The following is a 22,930-nucleotide window of genomic DNA, read 5'->3' as shown; positions in this document are numbered from 1 at the left end:
TAGAAATAACGATAAAACAAAACGTCAAGAATGTTAAGAATGTAATGCAGCGGCTGACCATTGCCGTAACCAATAATCGCACCATTTCAAGTCCTTACAACATAATTTCGGATTGCGGAACCTACCATTGATATGAAGCTGTGTAAAGTCTAGTTAGCAGAATTTGAGGAAGGAAAGTGAGCTGTGTGGACATTACATTATCAAAAAAAAAAATACAGTGAGGTGAGGTTCCAGCCCATGTAGCAGTACTACTTCAAATTAAAGTTTAAAGCTGCACAGCACCCCTGAATCTGTGCGCCTAACAGAGTGAGGTCACTTTATATATGGTTAACATCTGTACGTTCCTCGGTGTACATTTCCTTTCAATTGTTCAGTTCAATAACCTTGCGCTCACTTTCCGGTTTCAAGTTGGACTGCAACGTACTGACCTGAACAGAGAGGTAACTATTCATGAACATTCTAGCAATGTTAATAAAGTCACGTGACATCAGCAGTTTCTGCTCTGCTGCCTCTGTCAATGCTGATGGCAAACCTATGTTCTTCCTCAAAGGTAGCACAGAGTTGCAAGGCATAGCTTGCTTAATTGCCCTGGCGTTAGCCTTGCTGAGTAACAGACCACCGTGTTGGTACGCTTCCTTTCCATAGAACGCTGAACATGTGACGCCTTCAGTGACTTTGCCACCACCACCACCACCACACCATTAGCTCTCAGAAATCAACATGCTGCTGTTGTTAGTAGCCCCCTATTTGTTATCACCTGACTTGGAAACAGAAGCTCTGAATATGGTTTCTTCTAACGCTCTGGCAAGTGCTTGACCGCTTAGGGCTCTTTGTGGAGAAAAACATTGATGGGGAATCTGAAGCTTCCAATGCGGGATAAATGTCCTTTGAGGAAGCCAGTGCTTCGATGGAATGGACGGCACCTGAAGAGTGTCAGCCAGAACTGAAAAGTATCTCTTCACTAGGTTTGCACTCTTTTGCTTACTGCTACTGGCATTCATGTACAAGTCAGTGCCCTGGAAGTGACAACCTTTGCAAAGGTGATTGGGGAGTCAGCTGGACAGGTTTGTCCCCAGGATTCGTAGCACCAGCCTTAGAGATTGGAACACAAGCAGGAACCAATAAGGGAAGTGGGGCCAAAAGAAAAGGTACTGAGAGGAGAGGTATTAGAGCAACATGTGCAGAAACTGGTGCCTGTGTGGGACGATTTCAAGAAGAGCCTGCCCAAGGATGACAATCAGCTGCCAAAGCTGATGCGTGACCCTCACGAGGCAAGAGTCCCATGAACAGGGGAGGAGGAAGAGAAAAGAGGCTGACATTTGGTTAGATCAAATCAAATTGCTTGCAACTTATATATATCTTGCTGTGAAAAAACATTTTACAGTTCACACACCGGTCGGAGAAATTTCACAGGAAACAGAAGGTTTTGACCTAAAATTCTGGAAGCCCAAGACTGGTAAGAGACTCGTTGATTGGAATGGTACAATGATCAGCAGCATGGCATACCACATGCATGCCATTTCCCTTGAAATCATATGCTGAATTACCGTTAGGTGTCACTGTTGTGAAACACTAAAGAATATAATTGGATGCACTAGGACTAGACCCCAATCAATATCCACAGCTTGAAGCCACAGTCTGAAATGGATTGATTAACTCTTATTGGATCAAGAGTCTGGTAAAACAGGTCAAGGTAATTGTACTCACTATTATAATTTACTGGTAGTAAAGTACAACTGGTAGGGGTAAGCGGGGCAGAATGGATTTCTGCTAAGTTCCCAAGAGACATTTCTAACACTTTGGCATCAAAAAGGGCAATCAGAACCTATGCTCAGAGCTTCCATAAAATGTAGGGTGCATTTATTAACAATTCGCCAAATTTGTAGGGGTCCTCATACTTCAGAGGCAATAGTCGATCCTTCAAATGGCACACATAGATTCTGTACTATATCGTTGGCAAAGGCCTGTTCCACGGAACGCAAACTTGTCCTCTACTGGTCAAGGGGACGTAGAGTGTGAAATTTTGTTGCTTCTTATTTGTACAAGTATTCACCCCGTATTCATTTACATGACAATTGACTTATCATGTGAATGCAGAAATGGACATCCTCTGCTTGTCTATATTCCCCTGAAGTGGGGGAAACAGCAAGGCCAGAGCAAAATTGTAATTGCGAGTGATTTTGGTAATTTGACGTATCACAATTTATGCACAAGTACAGAGATTATGATTTCGGGGAGAAAGTTTAACGGGAGATGTACCATTCGGGTACTTTTTGAATGTGAAGGGATTTCAGATAGATTTTTTTGATCTATGTGGACCCTTCGGGCAATTTTTGAGCACGAAACTACAAATCCGAAGAAGAACAGCAGTGTTTCAAATGTGAGCAGCAGTTCCTTCAACGTGGTTAGTCAAAAAACATTTCAGGTAGATTTTTTACCCGAGCCGACCATTAGGATAATTTTTTAGGTGAACAATTGCAAACTCAAATGTAAGCCGTAGTGTTTTAACGTGAGCAACTATAAATCAAATCAAAGTCAAATTTTTTAATAGAATTTTTATCCAAATGGACAGCGTGGGAATTTTTGGGAGTGTGAAATGCATTTCTCGTAATTACGCATAATTTTGCACCATTCTGTAGAAATTGTACGTAATTACAATACGCAAAATTATGCAAAGTGCGCCCACCCCTACGAACAACATCTCCACTGGGGTTCTCAGACTCCTATTCATAATTCAGAACACCCTCTCCCAAGAAATATCCTCATTCAAGGGCTGTTCTTGCTCAAATTGAGAAATTACATTTGACTTTAAAGAAGGATCTGCCCCTGGCAGTCTTTTGTATCTGTAAAGGAAGCATCTTTCATGCTCCAAATTTAAGAAGAATATACCTTCTCAGCCTTGGGGAGTCGTTCCATTGCACTCAACCAGTCTAGTAATCCTAGATCCAACCTCCTTTATAGGTATGGCTAGGGATATATTAAGATTAGAAGTACGATATCAAAACACATTAATAAATTCCAATACATTCAGAAAACTAGCAACAAAATATATACAAAACAGCATCAATGATTCACTGGGAACTCTCAAAGCTCCTTATAATATGGTGTCCGAGGACACTCTTTACAGAGTTTAAGCAAGATGAAATAACCAAACTGGAGTCAAATGTCCAGCGGGCCTGACTGAGATATGAATGATCATTTTCTTGATCCTGGCCGCATTGCATTGTTTAATACAGAGAAAACATTGTAATAAATACATCTATTACATGTTTTTATAATCTTTATATTATTATGATCTGACATTTTTCAAATATTATATTGAAAATTCTTGAGTGTTCTGATTAAGTGAAAGATTTTGATAAAAAGTCAAGCCATTACAACAAATCTGCATTTCAATACAGAGCATTCTCCAATATTTTTGTCTACTCTTGCATGATTTTCGAAATATATCATTTTAGTCCTGAAAAGGTACATGAATACAGGTATTCTCAACATTCACAAGGAGTTCTTAAGAACTGAATGAAACATATAAAGATACACAATGCACCACCGTGCTTGAAACTGTATGCTACTGAAGAATCTGGGTCTCTGAGGAAGATGGGCGACCCTTTCTTTGAAGCCAGTAGTATGTACAATAAAAGTGCCCAGGGGTCCCGCAACCAAATTGTGGGCGATGTTTGCTAGGCTACAGCTTTTCCCTAGGAGAAGATTTAAACAATATGTACAACCATCCGATTGTACGAACTGATCAGAACTACTTCAAACGAAAGTGTGCACATTGCCAATTTTGAATAAGTGGATTTTTGGGTTCAAGTGTGGGTGTTGTAAAAGAAAAATTAAGCATGTAGCAATGCAATATGTCTTGGGCACAACAGACGAGGAAAAGTACGCTGAGTTTGACCCATCATACGTCGGCCACCCTCAGACCTTTTAAAGCTGCAAAAGCCAAAAGGATGTCACATGTCCTAAAACTATATAGGGCTAAGGCAGTGGCCAGTGTTGTATATGGGACAGAGATTTGGGATGTTCTAGCGTAAATGATCTTAGCAGAGCAGAAAATCAATTCCTGCGTACATTGGTAAATCTTCCAATAAATACCCCCCTTGTCCCACTATTCCATGACTCAGGGCTGCAGCCGGTGGCTCAAAAAGTTAAACTGAAGGCCTTCTTTCTTTGGTGGAGACTCAAGCAAACACCTGGCCCAATTGAGCACTATTTGGGATTCAGAGAAATAGTCACCCTGGATAAATCTCCCATTATCAAATGGGTGACCTTTATCAAGGATACACTGACGGCCCTTGGTCAGTGAAAATATTGGGGTTTTGACTCTCCACCACTATCCAGAGAGGTGCTGACAGAAGCATATTGGAAATGGGTTACTGAAATGGAACTTCAAAGTCACGATCATAGCTGCTTGACAGATGCTATTCTGCCTAAACCGCATTGTGCCTTTGGGCCCTTTCTTGATTTCCTGTTGACCCCACAGGATAGATCTTTGTTCCTCAAATTACGATATGGCATATTGCCTATTTTGTCGTTCACTGTAAAGTGGCAGCCTCAGTCTCTTGGTGGTGACCCTTGCCCTGTTTGCTGTGGCATGGAAGAGACCCTAGCATATCTCTTCTTGCCGGCAGCACTATACTTCACTTAGGCTACTGTGCACAGAAACTAGAGAAGCTATAGTTTGCGCAGTGGCCAAATACTTGAGATGGTGCTGGGCTATTCGGGCTAGAGCCTTGAGAACATGAGAGCTCAAACTGGTAGCGATACAAACTGTTTGCATTACAATGTGAATAGTCACAAAACTGTTGCGTATCAAAGTATAGTGGATTTTTGGCTATCGTAATGTTCGCTTTCATAACTGTGTGGCTAGTATGTTTTTTAGGAAATACATCTTAAAATATATTGTTCGTATTGTAATGAGTATTTTATTTATGGCGCAGTATATACATATTATTCTTCCAATCTTAATCAACGTTTTAGCGTTCATTTCATTTTCTTACTCAATACGTATTAATGTCTGTGTATATATTTTGATGGTTTTAAACAAACCGAATAAAGTCAAATGATGATGATGAAAGTAAAAAATGGTGTTTGTCTCTGGGACAGAATTCTTAAGAGAACACAATAACATAAGAATCAGATTGGAAATGTACAAAAATGATAAACGCATTAGCCTTGCTGAAGAGTCGTGTCCTTAAATACATTCCCTAAAAAACAATTTGATATATGGAAGCTATGTTAGATGTACACACTGAATGCTTGTTTTGAAAACTCTAATCTTTGAAAGAAAATAGCTTTTACAATTTAATTAAAATCAATGGAATTAAAGCAGTCAATTTAACTCTTAAAACCACTGTTTGGGCACCGCTCTTGGAGGGCAACTGTAGAAACACAGTTGCTTAGCTGAAACTCATGAAGCTAGTTCTAGGGTGCCAGACATCAGTAAACCCCCAAATCCCCTCCTTTATGTCTATTAAGGAATGAACTGCCAGAGAGGAGATGGGATCAAACACAGAATAAAACTGTCAGGAAGAAGGAACAACAGACAGAAAATAGGTCAAAAAGGTGCAGCCAGTGAGCACGTCATAGTGTAATCAGACAGGGAGTGCTGAGGTTAGGTGAAAGATAGAGATTGCTTTATAAAAAGAAAGGGAATCAATACAATAAAAATGTTAAATATTTTTCCAAAAAGTTTCAGCACTCTTTATTTTTAAGTAGAAAATAACAAAAACGAACAGCCCTGTGTCTGGTGTGACAAACTCAAGAAAACACATCTTTCTTTTACATCAGTTTTGCGCCACACTTTTGATTTCATTAGTGGGTAGCAGCGCCCCATATCATCTCATTTACTATAGGAACACAACAGCAAATGTAGAGCAGATTGACCACTCACCTGTCCATTGCTGGTTATCGTTACACTGTCAAACAAGAAATATGCACCAAAGAAAAATACCACTGCGTCAAACAGACCAAGGAATGTCCAATAAATGAACAACCGCCAGCGGAGAAGTGCATTCTTGGCAATATCCCTGTAAAATAAATAGATATTCCACTCATGAGGATCTAAAAGCACAGCGCTGGACAGAAAAGTTGTTACTGTCATCCATTGTGAGCAAAAGCTACTTACCTTTAACTGAAGTTCTCCAACCTTAGTATCCTTCAGAGATTTACTGGCTTGGATCATTTCACTTTGTGGAGTCAGGTGTTCCTCAGTTTCAGTACAATAGCAATAAGCCCACATTTACACAGAAACGCAGAGGAAAACATCCACTGCAGTAGTCTCTTCCCCTCATTCGAAAGGACTCAAAGTATAGCCAATGAGGTGCAAGCACACTGAACTCCACCATTCCAGAGGCCATCATACTTCAGATTTTCAGTAGCACAATCGTGATAAGATAAAACTAAAAACCTCTGACCGGGGAGGAGGGAGTGTCACATGCTAATCCATGAAACATACCAACACTAGATAACTGCAGTTACAGGTAAATAACTTTTATCTTCTTCAGCATTGTATCGTTCAGAGATTCACCTGCTTGAATCAGAATAGCAATCAGTGTGCAATATACAATATGGATATACAATATGGATAGTAAAGGAAAAACACTAAAAAACATTGTCAAGTAAAACATTTATTAATTCCGATGATGAAAGGAGAACAACGCTTACTTTAACAAAATACATTACAGAAAACTGCTTTGTCCAAAGCGGAGTCGCTGAACCCTTCCAAATCCAGGCAGAAGTGCTTCACAAAAGTGTGGCACCTCTTCCATGTTGCTGACCTACAAATATCACAAAGCGGTCACCAGAATACAGTACCACAGCTGAACCTACACTCCTTGTGGAGTAAGCAGCAGACCAACCAACAGCCAACTCACACGGCGGGACAGTGTGATACACGATATCGGGTTTCATCACATGGTAAGGAGCCGATATTACACAGTGGCAGGGAAAATGTAATAGTGGATTTCCAGCTCGCTTTCAGAGTCTTTTAAACAGCCAACGTCCATTAAGGGGTGTGAAAACACCCTAGGATATCAGTCCCAGCCTTAGCAAGCTTTTTTGTTTTAGTTTTTGGAGGAGGGGGCTGGGGAGCAGGGTGGTGGCAAAAGTGCCTCTTAGGTAGTTCTCAGCACAAGGACCCGCCCCTCCAAGGCCCCACCCACTCCTCACACGGTGAGATTTTTGTTCAAGTTGGCAGGTATGAAACAGACACAGAAGTCTTCAGTAGAGACCTGCCCAGAAATACCCAAACAATCAGACTTGACATTCCTTGCTTAGAAATTGGCTTTCCACTTTGACGATGGGCAAAGGCTATGAAATATTGGTCTGATTTTCTTAAAGATTTAATTATGTCACGATAAAATTTCAAACACATTTGAATATAGGAACTAAATACTTCTCAGCAAATGCCAAATTTAGAGTATGGAAGACAAGCACTCTATCATAAACATGATAGATATCCCATATGCCTTATTACTAGAGCATTAGCATATCATGCACTTGTAATAAGGTGAAAGGGATATCCATCAAATGTGCGACAAAGTAAATGTCTGCCAGACTCTAAGACTGAAGTACAAAAGGTTTGTTTAAAGGAAAATCAGATGGTACCTTTGACATAGATTTTTAGATTTGTCCTTGAAATAGCCCCTCTTAGTGGAAGCTTAAATATGGTTCCTTTATAGTGAATGCTTTTATCTCACTTACTGCCCTGGCTGATGTTAGGGCCCAAAGTAATACTGTCTTCCATGTAACATGCTTAATATCTGCTCTATTTATGTGCTCAAAGGGTTGCTTCATGAGCAGTGCAAGGACTATGTTCAGCTTCCATATTGAGGATGGGACCTTTTCGGCAGAATGCTCTGAAAAACCTTTGCTTGATGATTCTAGAAGCTAGCAAGTCAGAATAGTCTGAAGCGCGCTGAATCCTTGATATGGCTGCCAGGTGTACTTTTATGGAAGGGTGTTTAAAGCCAGCTTCGGCTAAATGTAATAAGGACGTACTCAGTGTGGTTCTAAGGATAAAAGATGTGAACGTTTGACGCAGCACCGGAATCAGAATCTCTTCCTTTTGTCCAGTTACATTTAAATAACTGAAAGGCATTTGGTTTGATGCAGGATTGCTCTACCTTCTGATGAGATATCTAGATGAGAGAATTTCTTATAATCAGGAGTCATGCCGTCAATTTGAGATATCCCAAATTGCGATTAAAAACCTGGCCTTCCTCTTTGGAAAGTAGATCCTACTGGTTGCCCAGATGATTGCATGGGTCTTCTGATAGAGGGAGATTTGTAAACCAATACTGGAGATGACACACCTGAGCCACTAGAATCACTAGGCAAGTTTTTTTCTTCGTCTTTCCGATTACCCGTGGAATGAGGGGAACAGCCAAAAAGACATAAGCAAATATCCTTAACCAGGTAATGGAAAGCACGTTGACACTGTGCGCCACTGCCAGCTAACAAAGAAGCGGCATATCTTCTTCTGAGTTTTTTCAAATAAATCCAGTCCCCAATGTCCCCACCCATGAAAGTTTATGTTCTTTACATCTTGGTTCATTTCCCATTTGTGGGTTACATTTGCTGTTCTGCTGAATGGGTTTGCCCATGTGTTGTCTGCTACTGGAACATGCTCGCTGACAGTGACTGATGGCCCAGTTCCATTAATCTTGAGACTCTTCTGAGAGAGCAAGTAACTTGATTCTGCATTGTTGTTTACATAGAACATGGCTGTAATATTGTCTGACCTCTCAAGAACGAAAGGGTTGCTCTTCTTGCACCATTGTTATGGCTACTTTCAGCCAAAAGGGAAACCCTGCTGGCTTAATTGGAATGCACATTCCACCATTGTAGAGTGTCTTTAATTCTGCTCTTGTTTTGATACTTGAAAGATCCAGACACCTGAGGCCATTTAGTATCCAGCACCTTTTGCAAAGTACAAAGTGTGTAGTGAGAAATCAGTAAATAGGACACAGACATCATATCCCTGAAAGGAACATGAAGCTGTGAACTGCTTTGCTTATTAATAGTTGAAATTGTGATGTGGGGGAGTGCAACTTCTGAACTTTATGCTCTGATGGATACATTTTCCTCGTTGATGTATATAGGATTGTACATACAAACCGAATGTGCATGTCCACTGAGACTTTAACATGTTGCAGAGATTGAATCAAGATACAGGCATGCTTTTGTTGAAGATTTTGCTTTTTTGAGAGGCCATGCGTTAACAGCCTATCATCTTGATATGAAAAAAATGTAACCTTTTTCCTGCAAAAAAAAAAAACGCTACAGGAACCTTCCCCTTTGACAAGATCCTGGGTGTCGACTGGAGACTGAGCGGTTGCCATGTATTGGTATATGAAAAGAAAGAGGCGCCCTGCAAACTCAATGATGTTATGTATTCGCCATCCCGATGATCATTCGGAAAGACTGTGTGTGGTTTGTACAGTATATGTTGAGCTGTCGGAAGTGCAAAATGGGTCGCCATTCTTCCAACTCTTTCCATTTAAAAAAAATCTGGATTATATGCCTTTACTTGACTGGAATTTGGGGACAGACTCTATTGCTCCTTTGGTCATCATAGAAAAAATCTCTCCTTGCAATGTTGATAAGAGGTTTTCTGAAGTGGGGGTAGGTGAAAGCCTTCACGGGAAGTCCATACCATACTGGACCAGATTTAAGACCCCCTGTTCCCAGTGACAATAGAAAGCCAAAATCCTTCTTTCCACTAACCTGAATGGAGGGGACAAAATATTGGGAGTAGCCATGCCCGAGTCTTGTCAGTGCTTTGGTGATAAGCCCCATTTAAATTGACCTCTGTCTTGCTTACGGGAGTGCAGTTTGCCATAGGAAGAGGATGCAGCCAGTCTTTGTTACTGCGGTTGGATGGACTTGGAGGAAACATATGTTGGAGACCGTTAAGGAACCCAGTCACAACAGGTGACTTGAACAAAGAAGTTTGTTACTGCGTTTGGTAATATGGCTGTCGAAAATGAGGTAACTGTTATGATGGTATGATGGGGACCTTTGGAGCTGAAAAACTCCTTTGACTGATGTTATACCCCTGCCTCTTGCATCCTGAAAAGGAGCCAACATCTGTGATGAAGAATACCCAGAGATCAGGCAGTGTCCAATGTTATTTTCTGTAGAGCTTCAGCTAAATGGCGTTCTAACAGGTGCTCTCCATTAGACGGCATATCAACTATGCAGTGATGTACCTCGGGTCGGAAAGCTGCTGACCGTAGTCGACTTGGACATCTTAGAGCTGCAGCTCCTGCTTAATGCATGAAACCTGGAGTTGCTAAATCCAGCCCTTTGTCTCTAAGAGCCACTGGTGCTTTCTCCCCCTCTCTTAGGATGCCTTTCGTTGCCTCATTTATATCTTCTGGAGGAAAATCTAAATACAGTACCACTTCTGTTCACATATTTCTATCACAATGGCCTAATCACTAGCAGCCTTCATGGAAGTAGCTGCTAGCGTGGACTCCCACTTTCCAAATGTTGTTAATTTTCTTTCCTTCCCTGTCAGGAGGGGAGAGCAGGGAGAAGTGGGGCAGTGTGACCTTTGTTGTGCTGCCTTCTTCACTACAGAGTCAACTTGAGGGTGACAAGTCAGACAAGCTGGAGTATTATCTGGTGCCTGATATTTTTTATCCATACAAGAGACCTTGGCTGGAACAGATGCAGGAGCTTGCATTTTAGTTACTTCCTCTTGCCAAATAAAATCAATATTGGGTATTACTTTTACAGATTTCCTAGGGTGCATTCTTGAAATTGTTTAGGAAATAGTTCATTTCTATAAATGTACCAGGTAACTGAAACCTTTTGGAGGCTCTCTCTACCAGAGAATGGTAAAAATCAATGCCCTCTGGCAGAGAATCCACATGGGGTTGAATAGGTTTTAAAGGCTCATCAGACTGATCAGAAGGGTCAGCTGCGGTCTGTGCAGGTAACAGCGGTGGGGCCGGGTAAGGGGGATTTCGAAGAACAATGCTGAGGGAAAATTGATTATTGATTTAATTTTCCCTCTGCATCGTCCCTCGAAATCCCCGTTTACCTGGCTCCACTGCCCCACTGCTGTTACCTGCACGGACCGCTGCAGCAAATGATGCACCATGGTTATCACATCCGATGTATTCTTATTTCGCGGAGGATCTGGTGGTGGCAATAGAATAGATTCAGCAGGAGGCTGAGGTCCTTTGCAAGGGCATTGTCCCTGATCTTGGTCACTTAGCAGTGTGACTGAGATGGAGGTGGGGTGGTGACAGGAGTTTTTGGAAACCTAACACAAAAGTCTGACATCTGCTTAATTCAATTGTGAGATTTCCAGAAAGCCTCATAACTTGCTCTCTCTAATTATGTGGTTCCTTGTAGAACTCATCATATGACCCGTTGTAATGAGGACAACCATACCTCCAGTGTGATTCATCACCACCATTGTCATCATAATCAACATGTTACGTACCTTCAGTAATGTCTTATCTGGTAGAGACTGTATCAAGCCACAGGTTCCTTACCTTAGGATATTCTCCAAGGTCAGACTGGATCATGACATTTTCAAGAGGTATCCCTGCCCCGTTAGGTGGCGTTGATCGGAATCACGTCTTCGGCATTGTCCACGCCAGATGTGACGTGCGCAGTACCCATATTAGTGCTACCCCAGCACACTGACATCAGTTTCTTTTTGCGACTTTCCAGACCAGAAAGGCAGAACCACGTGGAACACTGACAACTGGTGTGAATTTCAAAGGCCCTCATAAATGTGACCCTCACAATGTAATCAGTACGCAGAGCAGGGAGAATGGGATGGCCAGTAAGGAATCTGCGACTACTTACGCTTGGCACCGCTACCGGAATCTGCTGGCGTTCCAAAGTCTCAGTCCACGGAGACTTTGGAACACCAGCAGATTCCAGTAGCGGTGCGATAATTGAGTGTGGGTACCTGGCGGATACGTGACTATTTGGCGCGTGCTGCCTAACGAGTTGGTTGCAGGTACGAAGGACACTGGCAACAACTCGATTAAGAGGTCATTTTAAAAGAAGTGAAGACTGGTCATCCCCTTAGCCCTGATGAAGTTGCGCCAATTGGTAGCAACAAAACATGTTGGCGTTTTGGACGTAAAAATGGTCTGAGTTGAATCATTTTTTTTAAACTGAGCATGCTCACAGCACCGAATAAAGCTAAATTTAGCCAGTGAGTAGGACCTCATTTTTATTAATGTTGGGAATTGTATTTCATTTCCTTTTTCACGGGGACCAGTTAGGCACTTGTGTGACATTAGCACTAACAGTGTAAACTCCACTTTACTTTCTTTCACTATTTCTTTCCTTCACTTCTGTGAAAATTCACGTTGGAACACTTTCCTTTTCATGGAGAGAAAGCAACCGATGATGATAAGTGGGTGTGCTAGCGAGTACCAACTAGCAAGCCCCCCTTGGTGTTACTACCGTGAGGTGCTTTCTCTCCATTTTCACATTTTTTTCTGATTTTCTCTAATCAAATTTTGTTGGGAATTCTATAACTGCAGTATATTGACTTTATGTTTGAAATTTGGACATATAGACACTTGAAGTAGCGGTACTAAACTGTACCGTTGGAGGAGTCATTAGGAAACTTTATAGACCCCTCTAGTGTCTGGGATTTTAGGGTATTTGTCCATCAAGTCAGGTCTTGATTGTTGATCAAAGTGCCCATCCCGACGACTGTTCAGGCAGTAGTGTTCGGTGAACATGTGCAGTGAGCCCCATGTTGCTGCCTGGCAGATGTCCAGTACCGGTACTCCGCGTGCTAATGCAGTGGACGCAGCCTCTGCTCTGGTGGAATGAGCAAGGAAACCCTTTGGGGTTGCTTCTTGGCCAGTGCGTAGCAGATCTTAATGCAGTGTGCAATCCATCAGGAGATGATTCACTTCTGTCCTCTTTCTTAGAGGTGTTGAGGCGGCGCATATAAGTGATGGACAGCCTACGTGGGACTGGATGAATACCTTCGGCAAGAAGGATGCTCGAGTCCGAAGAAAAAGTTTGACTGGGAAAAAAAGAAATGTACAGAGGCTGAGATAACAGCGCCTGTAGTTCCCTGACCCTCCGGGCAGATGTAATTACCACCAGAAAGGCTATCTTGATGGTGAGGAGCCTAAGAAGGCAGGTATGAAGTGGCCTATAGGGAGCACATATTAGAAAGGTAAGAACCAAGTTATGGTCCCACTGAGACATAACAAAGGGAGATGGAGGAAACGTGCTGCAGACCTTTAAGGAAGCTATTTACAACAGGGGACTTGAAGAGGGAGGGCTGATCTGGCAGCTGCAGAAAGGCGTTAGGAGATCCTCCCAAAGGGACAGCCTGATCGGGGGACCGATTTATGTGCTCAACAGCTTGGGATACCAGACTCTCCAAGCCCAGTCCAGAGCCAGAATGAGGACTTGGGCCTGGTTGTTCCTGACCTTTATGAGAACTCTGGGCAAAAGTGGTATTGGCAGAAAGGTGTACAGCAGGCCAAAGTTCCAATTAAGACAAAAAGCGTCTCAGAGCGAGAGTCGCCTTGGAAACTCAAATGTGCAGAACTGCTCACATTGCACGTTCTCACTGTGTTTAACAGATCTAACCAAGGCTCTCCCCACTGCTGAAAGAGACCTTGCACCACCTCCGGATGGAGACGCCATTCGTGATCCTTTAAGCATTTTTGGCTGAGTGTGTCCACTCTGACGTTCAGAGAGTCCGCCAGGTGTAGAACCACTAGGGAAATGCCATGATGTTCCAGCAGTCCAGAGATGCAGGGCCTCTTGACAAAAGGTCCACGATCCCCCCTCCCTGTTTTCTGCAGTACCACATGGCAGCGGTTTTGTCCATGAACACCCGCACTAGACTTCCCGTGAGTGAGGGAAGAAAGGATTTCAATGCCAATCAGATCGCCCAAAGCTCCAACAGGTTGATGCGGAGCCTGGACTCTGCTGCAGACCAGTACTCAGATCTCCACCACTCCCAGATGGCCGCCGCAGCCCAGGAGTGATGCATCTGTCACTACAGTCACCTGTGGCTGGGGATATGGAGAGGGGTCTGCTGCTGATCCAATCAAGGTGAGCTGCCACTGCAGGTCTTTTGCAGTTCCCTCTGAGATCTTGACCATGTTGGAGAGACTGCCCTGATTCTGTGCCCACTGGAACTTTATGTCCCACTGCAGAGCCTGTATATGCCAACTGATATGTGTAAGTATCAGGATGCAGGAAACCATGAGACCCAACAGGATAGAGGCTGAAACATTGGTATCATCGCCCCAACATCCTGGACTCGTTATTCAGAAGGATAGGCCAGAAACTGCACTGTGTCAGAATAGCTCCAATGAAAGGGAGAGTCAGGTGTGACTATGGCCCATTTATAATGAACCCCAACCAATGCAGGATGTCTGCCGTAGTCTGAACCCCAGCCAATGAAGGATGTCTGCTGTAGTCTGGAGGTGGGGGCGACTCCCTGGGGCTAGCCCGCCTTCAACAGATTATCACTGATGTAGAGGAAGACTGGAACCCCAGATGTACTGCAACCAGTGCATCACTTTCGCGAACACTCTAGGGACACTGGTGAGGCCGAAAGGGAGCACTGCAAACTGAAAGTGCCCTTGGCCTACTGTAAACCGCAGGTAACGCCTGTGAACAGGCAGGACGGGAAATGTGGAAATATGCGCACTGCAAGTTCAGTGTTACCATCCAGTCTCCAGGGTCCAGGGAAGACAGGACTTCGAGCTAATATGAGCATTTTGAACTTCTCCTTTTTCAGGAAGAAGTTGAGAAGGTGCAGGTATAGAATAGGACGTAGGACTCTGTCCTTCTTGGGAACCAGAAAGTAGTGGGAATAGCAACGACAACCTACTTTTGATGCCGGTACCTTCTCGATAGATCCCTTGGACAAGAGAGCCAACACTTCCTGATGGTGCAAGGCAAGATGGTTCTCTGTCAGCCGGTTGGGTGGAAGGGTGTCCAGAAAGGGGATGGTGTAGCCTCTTTGGACTTAGCCTCTTTGGACTATCTGTAAATACCATTTGTCAGATGTTATCGAATGCCAGTGATGCAGGTGATGGTGCATTCTGGCCACCACTGGTTGCCCATGTGAGTATGAGGGAACACTAAAGGGGCTTGGAAGCTGCATCTGATCGGGTTGGCGGTGGACTGGGCCCACCTCTGGTTAGTGGCCCCACATGGTTTGTGGGAACCGCACCCTCCGCCACAAAAAGTCTTGGAAGTCTGCTGACTGTGGTGGCTAGGTGGGAAGGAACGCAACTGTGAGCTCCTTCCATAGCCAAGTAAGAGGCAGAAGGCAGACTGGGTTTGGTGAGGGGCCATGGATAGGCCCAAGGACCTGGCCTTAGCTCTGCTATTCTTAAAGCGCGGAGTCCGCCTTCGCACCAAAAAGGCGAGTGCCATCAAAGAGCAGGTCCATGAGCAAAGCTTGGAAAGCCCCCAAAAAGGGCCACCGATGATGAAATTGCTCTGTGCCCAGTGAGTCGGTAAGATCTAGTCCACATCTGCCAACGAACCTCACTGCGTCTCTGCCGTCTGCAATTGCAAACGACAAAATGGCTTGAGTCTCCTCAGATCATGGGCAGCACTTGTGCAATTGTGTCCCAGATCATATGTGTGTCTTGACACAAGAGGCACGCGGTGTTCACCGACCGCAGTACTAGGCTGGAGGAAGAAAACATCCACTTACCGAAGGTATTCAGCCTCTTGGAGTGGTAGGGAACACGCCAGGGTTGACCCTAGAAGTGGAGGCTTGGACAACCAAGCTCTCCAGAGTGGTATGCTTGGTGAGGAAACTAGAGCGGGCGATGGTGTCGGGCAACTGATTGTGCACAGGAGCCCACAAGCAGGTCTTGGACAAGGCCCCAAGTGGAACATCGGTAAGAGCTTCATTAACTGGGAGTTAGGGTTCAGAGGGGGCAACTCCCTGCAGAAGCACCTATGTCAATATGTTCATCTTAACTGCCCCTGTGGACAACTGAAGGCCCAAGAACTCAGCTGCCCTTCACACCACCACTGCGAATGAGGCACCCTCCTCTGTAGCCGTGGTAGGGGGAGAGACCAAGCTAGTGAGGTGCTTGTGTGTTTAACCGACTGGCATCCTCCAGTTCCTCATACCAGTTGTCCTCTGTGTCATCAAGGGTCTTCATACCCTCCCATTTGTCTACCTTCCCAGGCCTCTTGAATGGAAAAAGGCACTGGCTTCAAATTGTAAAGCATAGTCCCCGTCAGTGCCAGAGCCAGCATTGGTCGATGCCTATAAGGCTCCGTGTCGTAGTCGGGAATGACAATGAGGCTGGCACCACTGTGGGTCATTGGCATAACCAAGAAACATAGGTACTGAGCAGCCGCCGAGGAAGGTCGTGGGTTCGCATTCGGCACCTCTCCGGATCGGCATAGCATAAAAGGGGGCCGACTGGCGGAGAGGACAAACCCGTTGGTAGGAATCCATTGGGGGGTCCAAAGGCGCTCCACAGGGGTTGGGCTACCCCAATATGAGGTGCATGGCCTCATAGAACTATTTTAGTTGGGTGGGTGTCACTCCATCTCCAGGAAAGTCAGGGAGGCGCTGAGCGGACCTGACATCGGCCTGTGACAGGCCCCACCTTTCTGGAAACCCGTAGGTTTCTTAGGGAACATCCTTGTCATTGCCAGGGAATATATTCTCAAAAAAGTTTTGACAAAAAGTGACTGAGGAGTAGCCCTTCACTTCCGGCGTGGACGACACTGATACGGAGCTGAACGACGCCACCTACCCACATGCAAAGGTACTCCTTTTTCTGCATCCAGTCGGAGGCCTGGGGAATTTTTAAAGGTAATGAATCCGAGACAAGATGTCTCTATCATATATCTGCCAGACTGATGTTTCTGAAGTTTCCAATGTCCATACTGGTATACCCAGTCAAAGTCATACTTGCGTTTGACATGGAGGACTAATAGCCATACTAAAAGGGCCCTTAAAACAGGTGAAACAGTGAAACCTTGCTTGGACACTTATCCTGTGGCTTCAGGGGAGTCAGTCGGGCAGTAGCTACCTTAACTTGTGTTTCAATTGAATTGACCACACTGGCCAATTGGTAGCTGTTGACATTTGTCATTTAGGACTTTGTTGACTGAAGAACGGCAGGTATTGTCAACTACAGAGTTCCAGTTGAAGATAGTTTAATGACTAGTAGTGCTGACGGTATAGTCGTCAATGGTGGTTTCTTTACAGGAATTGCAACAGTTCATGCTGTGAACGGAGTGATGATGGTCAGTACTTTTGTTCAAAAAGATTTTGAAGCCTTTTTCTCAGCAAGCAGTGCCTCAGGAAACACTTGACTCAGTCAGTCTGACAATTTGTCAGACTATTTTTTTACCTTTCTGGGCGGTTCATCCGAAGTCCAGGTTTGCTGTTTGTTAGCATTTGCTCAGATTTTTTTAGCTCTCCGGTGTTTTCCGAAGGGGTTCCTTCTCTTAGAGGAAGACTGCTTGTGTGAAGAGGCCACTTCTGAAGCTTTCTTGCTCTGTAATCATTGAAGAACGTGTCCATCAGAGTCACTGATGGTTTTGGTGGAAAGGTGTGGCAGGTCTAGCATTCCTAACTTAAAGTCTGCTGTTCTGATAGAAAAAAACCTGTAATTCCACTGAGCTGCGAGGCAGGTTTGTGGACTCAAAAGAAGAAATGCCCTGGGTTGAACTATTACCTTGTGAGTGATAAGTAGAAGCTGTAAACAAAAGAACTAAGAATGTTTTAGAGCAGAGCTCAAAAAGGGACTCACCTCCACATGATGTGCACTTGAAAATCTAAGGCATGGGGGTCTCCTGGGGCAAGGAGTTCAGTCTGCTCGTACCTTGCTAGTTGGACTTAAGTCATTAATTTCTAATCAGTTGAAAAGGGTACTGAAGTGAATCTTTTCCTTTCTATGGATATTTGGGCTTTCTGCTACCGTTATGTTACTGTGGGACTCCCAACTTGACCACAGGAAATTATTTAAGTATTTTTATCTATGAAATATTTATTGCTAGACAACTTATTTAACTATTGCTTTGCACCTGGGACCATAGCCCAGATTAATTACAGGAAGAATTTTACAGGCATTTAAAAACAAATAACTACAGCAATAATTGCAATCCTAAGCAAATCCTGAACATTTTTTTCATAACATTTTCATACAATTTATTCATAAAGCAAGTTACTAATTATACCTTTGTGATGCAATAAATGTCAGACAATTTGAATTGTTAATGACAACGCATTCTCCTAATGGATTCTACTTTCATGGTATTGATGGTTCTAAATATTTTCATCTGAAATTACTTGCAATGAAAATACAGAAACACCAAGAAAATAACGTATGTTTGTGAAGTGTACCTTGTTCTTAAGATCCTTGCATGTATTTTACTCTACAGGCTCAACATGTTTATAAAATGACAGGCTGTAACATCAAGGACTGAGTACGCCCAAGTGCTAAAAATATTGAATAAAGGGGTACGGTAGCATCAACAGCTAAACTAAGTTGGAGGTTTACATTCTTCAAGTTAACAAACAATTAGCTAAAAATGATGGAAATATTGTTTGTTAACATTTATTTTAATCTTGAATTTGTTCTTGCTACAGTGCAGTGCTAGAAGCACTAAGGAAGTAGTTTGGTGATACAGGTTATCTATGAATTACACAAAAGTCAAATTTGTTTTATTTCATATACCAAAGACATTCATAAAAAGTGCAGAAAATTAAAAAACATTATGAAAGAATTAAAAAAGCATCGAGTTGTGGTGGCGTACAATAGATTTAAAAAAAGATCAGACAGTAAAACAAACATCATCAATGAGCATCTGTAACAAACCACACAAGGCCACTGTACAATTCGTAAAATGATGTTGCCGTAACACATCTAACAAAAACTGTTTAGTAAAATCTTGATAATATTTGCAAAGTGTAGTTAAGTCTAGCTTGATACACTTTAGCAAAGTCATGTACAAATACTACAGCTAATGTAGTGCCTTAAAGAGAAGCACTAGAGGTTAAGAAACGTTCCGGATAGGAATCTAAATGGTAGATCCATTTCCCAATGATCCGACAACAACTTCAAATAGGGCTCAATACCAGAGCAAGTTTGTATGGTGGTATAATTTCCTAATGAAGGTTTATACAATTCATATCCTTCCATGGCAAACACATATTTTCTAAAAACACCATTAGACCCATCCCTTTTCTTTCAAACAAATTTGAAGAAGGATTTTCAAACAGGGACAAGTGGCCCAACTTCTACAAGTTCTCTTTGACATGTGATAGCCATGACATTTTCAAATGTTTATCACAGGTTAAACAGACATTAATGATTAACTGGTTAAGAGTGGCTTGGAGGCTTAGCTAAATAGATATCCATAGCATTAAGGGGCCATGTTTAATAAAATCCTCCGAGTAATTACGACCGAGCTCCTCATGACACAGATACTGTGAGGGGCTAAGTGGTAAGTAGAGAGGGCGCCGATAGAAACAATTTGCTTACACTTGAAGAGGAGAGGTATTGCAATATCCTAATACCACAACTCCATAAGTTGCAAATGGTACACATTGTAGTTTATGCATTTCTTGCATTGGGATAATAGGTTTATCCCCTAATAATGTTGATAAATTGAACAGAGTAGCCACTGCTTGATTACATTTTAGATATCTTACAGACACAGAAGAAGAGGAAGAATCCAAGGTTAACACAAGGTCCGAAAAGTTGGAAACCTTTTCTAACCTGCTGCTGTTTAAATAAATGTATGTAGAAAGCTGTCTCCTGGACATATAAAACCCTGATAAACAATGTACCCGATAATCTACTAACACTTCGGGGTAAGTGGGAGGACTTTGTAGGCAAATTAGATGACACTGATTGGGAGGCGGCCCTAATGCACCCTAGGGGGGTGGCGATAAAGCTTAGACTATGACTGGTCCAGTTTAAAATTCTTTATACAGTATACTATGATAGGGCAAAATTAAATGCGATGGGCAGGGTGGAGATGCCAGAGTGTCTATGCTGCAGAACAGAGCGCGGCTCCTTCATACACACTCTATGGGACTGCCAGCAAATTCGTGGCTACTGGACACGCATCCACACGGAGGTCGATATTACAAGGTATCAACTCCTGCTCTGTAACTTAGGCCTCAGAGTAGCTAAACGCAACATAGCAAAATATTGGGGGAGACCAGAAATTCCCACCTTGAAAGAGTGGCGCACTGACATAGACATGTACATGGGAGCCAAAAAGACGGTATACAAAGCAAGGGGATGCCCATGAAAGTTTAAGAAAATCTGGCAGCCATGGCTGAATTACTATCACCTAGAGATGGAGGAGGAAGACACTACAGTATTGCACGCCACATGAACCGCCAGGGGGGCAGGGGGTACACTACGCCAGACACATACCTAGCTGAGGGACTCAGGAGATCATTAATACGGGGGTGGACGACACTAAGGGGGGTAGGAAGGACGAACATGACACTGTTTGCTTTGTATCACTGCTTCTTGTAACTCTTGTTGGCCATATTCAATGGACTCGGACTAAAATGCACCTGCTGTGTTGTTTGTTTTATTAAAAAATAATACAAATATTTAAAATAAATACATGTATGCAGATTAGAACTATTGGGTCCACAAGGCTTTCTCTGAGATTTGGTGAATTCAGTGTCAAGAGCTAGACTCATTATAAAATTTGTAAAAACTGCCAGGAAAATCCCTCGGCACCCTGGTAGTGTGGGCCAGTATCATCTGTGTATAGTAAAACAGGTAGGGGTTTACCATTCACCATAGAACCATTGACACAGCTGTTCACCAAAAATGAATATAGCGCCAGATGTACGACCCTTTTTTGCGGCCGTAAACGGGAGATCCTCCCGTTTGCAACCGCAAAAAAGGGTAATGGCATGTACAAATGCTATTTTGCGAGTCACTGACTCTCAAAATAGCATTTGCGACTCCTGCTATTAAGAAGGGGCGTCCCTTCCTAATAGCGGTTCACCATGCCATGTACAAGTCGTTTTGCAACCGCAAAACACTCGCAGTTTACCACCTACTTCAAGTAGGGGTCCTTCCCCTTTGTGAGTATGTGAGAAAATATTTTTCAAGAGCAGTCAGTGGTCCCAGGGACCACTGCCTGCCCCTAAAAAAATTAAACTGAAAAGATTAATTTTGCTTTTTAAATGCATCCCGTTTTCCTTTAAGGAAAACGGGATGCATTTAAAAAATAAACTGCTTTATTTAAAAGCAGTCCCAGTCATGAGGCTTGCAATTTGCGACCCCATTAGGAATCGCAAACAGTGTCTGAGACACTGTTATACATCCTAATTTGCAAGTCGCAAATGCGACGCAATTTGCGAGACACAAATTGTTGGGTCGTACATCTGGTCCTAAGTTTATTTATATACAGAATAAATAAAAGTGGGGCAAGTATACAGCTTTGATGAACACCTCTTTCTAAAGTGAACGAGTCGGATAACTCCCGAATGGGGCTGAATCTTACCACAGCAGTATGATTACACTGAAAATCAAAGAGAAAATTAACAAATGCTGGGACGAGATCCATATCGGATTAAAAAAAGCCACAGCTTGGACCGGCTGCCCTTGTTGAATGCACTATAAAGGTCGACAAATGCTACACTGGGATACATGACACAATGGTATATTTGACTAATAATAGTTTGAGGTCTAGGCATTGCACCACTGTGCCTAGACACTCTCTAAAACCAAACTGACAGAGCCTTAAAACATTATTCTCAGTAGCCCATGCCCGAATTCTATTAAAAACTACTCTCACGATAACTCTAACTGATGAATCAATAAGGGAAATTGGTCTATAGCCTTGCAGTTTCATTCTATTAACTGTCTTGAAAATAGGGACTATAATGGAAGCCAACCAAGAAACAGGTAGCTCAGTAGTACAGAAAATTGTTTTAAAATATTGGAGCCCACAATTCTATATTGCATTTAATAAGGTCTATGGGTACTCTGTCAGGGCCGGGTGTTTTCTCGGGTGAATTTTCACAAATAGCTAAGAGAATCTTGTCATAATTGAAGCTTAATGTTGGCAGGGGCGTAACACAGGCCCCCGCAGCCCCCGCGGTGCGGGGGGGCCCCCACGCTCCAGGGGCCCCCTCACTCTGGGTCTGGGAGACGGCTGCAAGAGCAAGGCAAGCCTCTGCCTCAAAAGTTTTCGGAAATAAATGCTCAAAACTGTGCGCCCGCCGCGTCTGCCTCCTCGGGGCCCCCACGCTCCAGGGTCCCCCTCACAATGGGAGACGGGCAAAACTGTGTGCACGCCGCACGCACGGTCTGCCTCCTCGGGCCCCCCCACGCTCCAGGGGCCCCCTCACAATGGGAGACGGGCAAAACTGTGTGCACGCCACACGCACAGTCTGCCTCCTCGGGGCCCCCACGCTCCAGGGGCCCCCTTATGGTGCTCAAAACTGCGCGCATGCCGCACCGCACGCTCGGTCTGCCTCGCCCCCCCCCCCCCCCCGAGTCCTCATAATTAATTAAACGTTGCATGCTTGCCATTGCCAATCAATGTGACGGCCACCAAGCCTTGCTCTTCATAATTATTGTGCCAAGTGCGTGCGCACGCCCTGTCGGCGCCGGCCTGCCTAAGGAAGCCTTTTAAAATTAATTTAAACAATAGTTGGTGCGCAGTACGTACGCCCGGGCGGGGCCGGCTCAGGCTCTGTCTTCATAATTAAAATGGTGCATGCATGGACGTGGCGTGGCGGCGCCGGCGCGTAGAAGTTGTTGTCAATACTTCTGCCTGCGCGGTGCCGCGATGATGATCTTCAGGGTGGGGGCGGGGCTTAAAATCGTGCCATTGTCATGCGCATTGTAATTTAAAAGTGCGCGTGACTTAGTAGTTACTGACTGAGAAGGGAAGGGTGCGGAGGCCGCCGACGTGCCAGGATAAT

At 43.7% G+C, this 22,930-nt stretch overlaps 1 protein-coding gene across 3 annotated transcripts in view; it reads right to left on the bottom strand.

Annotated features, from left to right (window-relative positions):
- ATP11A (ATPase phospholipid transporting 11A) overlaps nucleotides 1-22,930 on the bottom strand; it is a 791,426-nt gene that overhangs the window by 66,688 nt on the left and 701,808 nt on the right. For all 3 annotated transcript variants that reach the window (XM_085622216.1, XM_085622218.1, XM_085622217.1), the window contains exon 25: nucleotides 5,897-6,032. In XM_085622216.1, coding sequence (XP_085478342.1) covers nucleotides 5,897-6,032 — 136 coding nt within the window. The remainder of the gene's footprint in view (nucleotides 1-5,896; nucleotides 6,033-22,930) is intronic.

Source organism: Triturus cristatus, chromosome 8, assembly GCF_964204655.1.
Source record: "Triturus cristatus chromosome 8, aTriCri1.1, whole genome shotgun sequence".
In the NCBI taxonomy this organism is placed as follows: Eukaryota; Metazoa; Chordata; class Amphibia; order Caudata; family Salamandridae; genus Triturus; species Triturus cristatus.
Note: the sequence above shows the minus strand (reverse complement) of the source record. Positions and strands in the feature narration are given on the sequence as shown.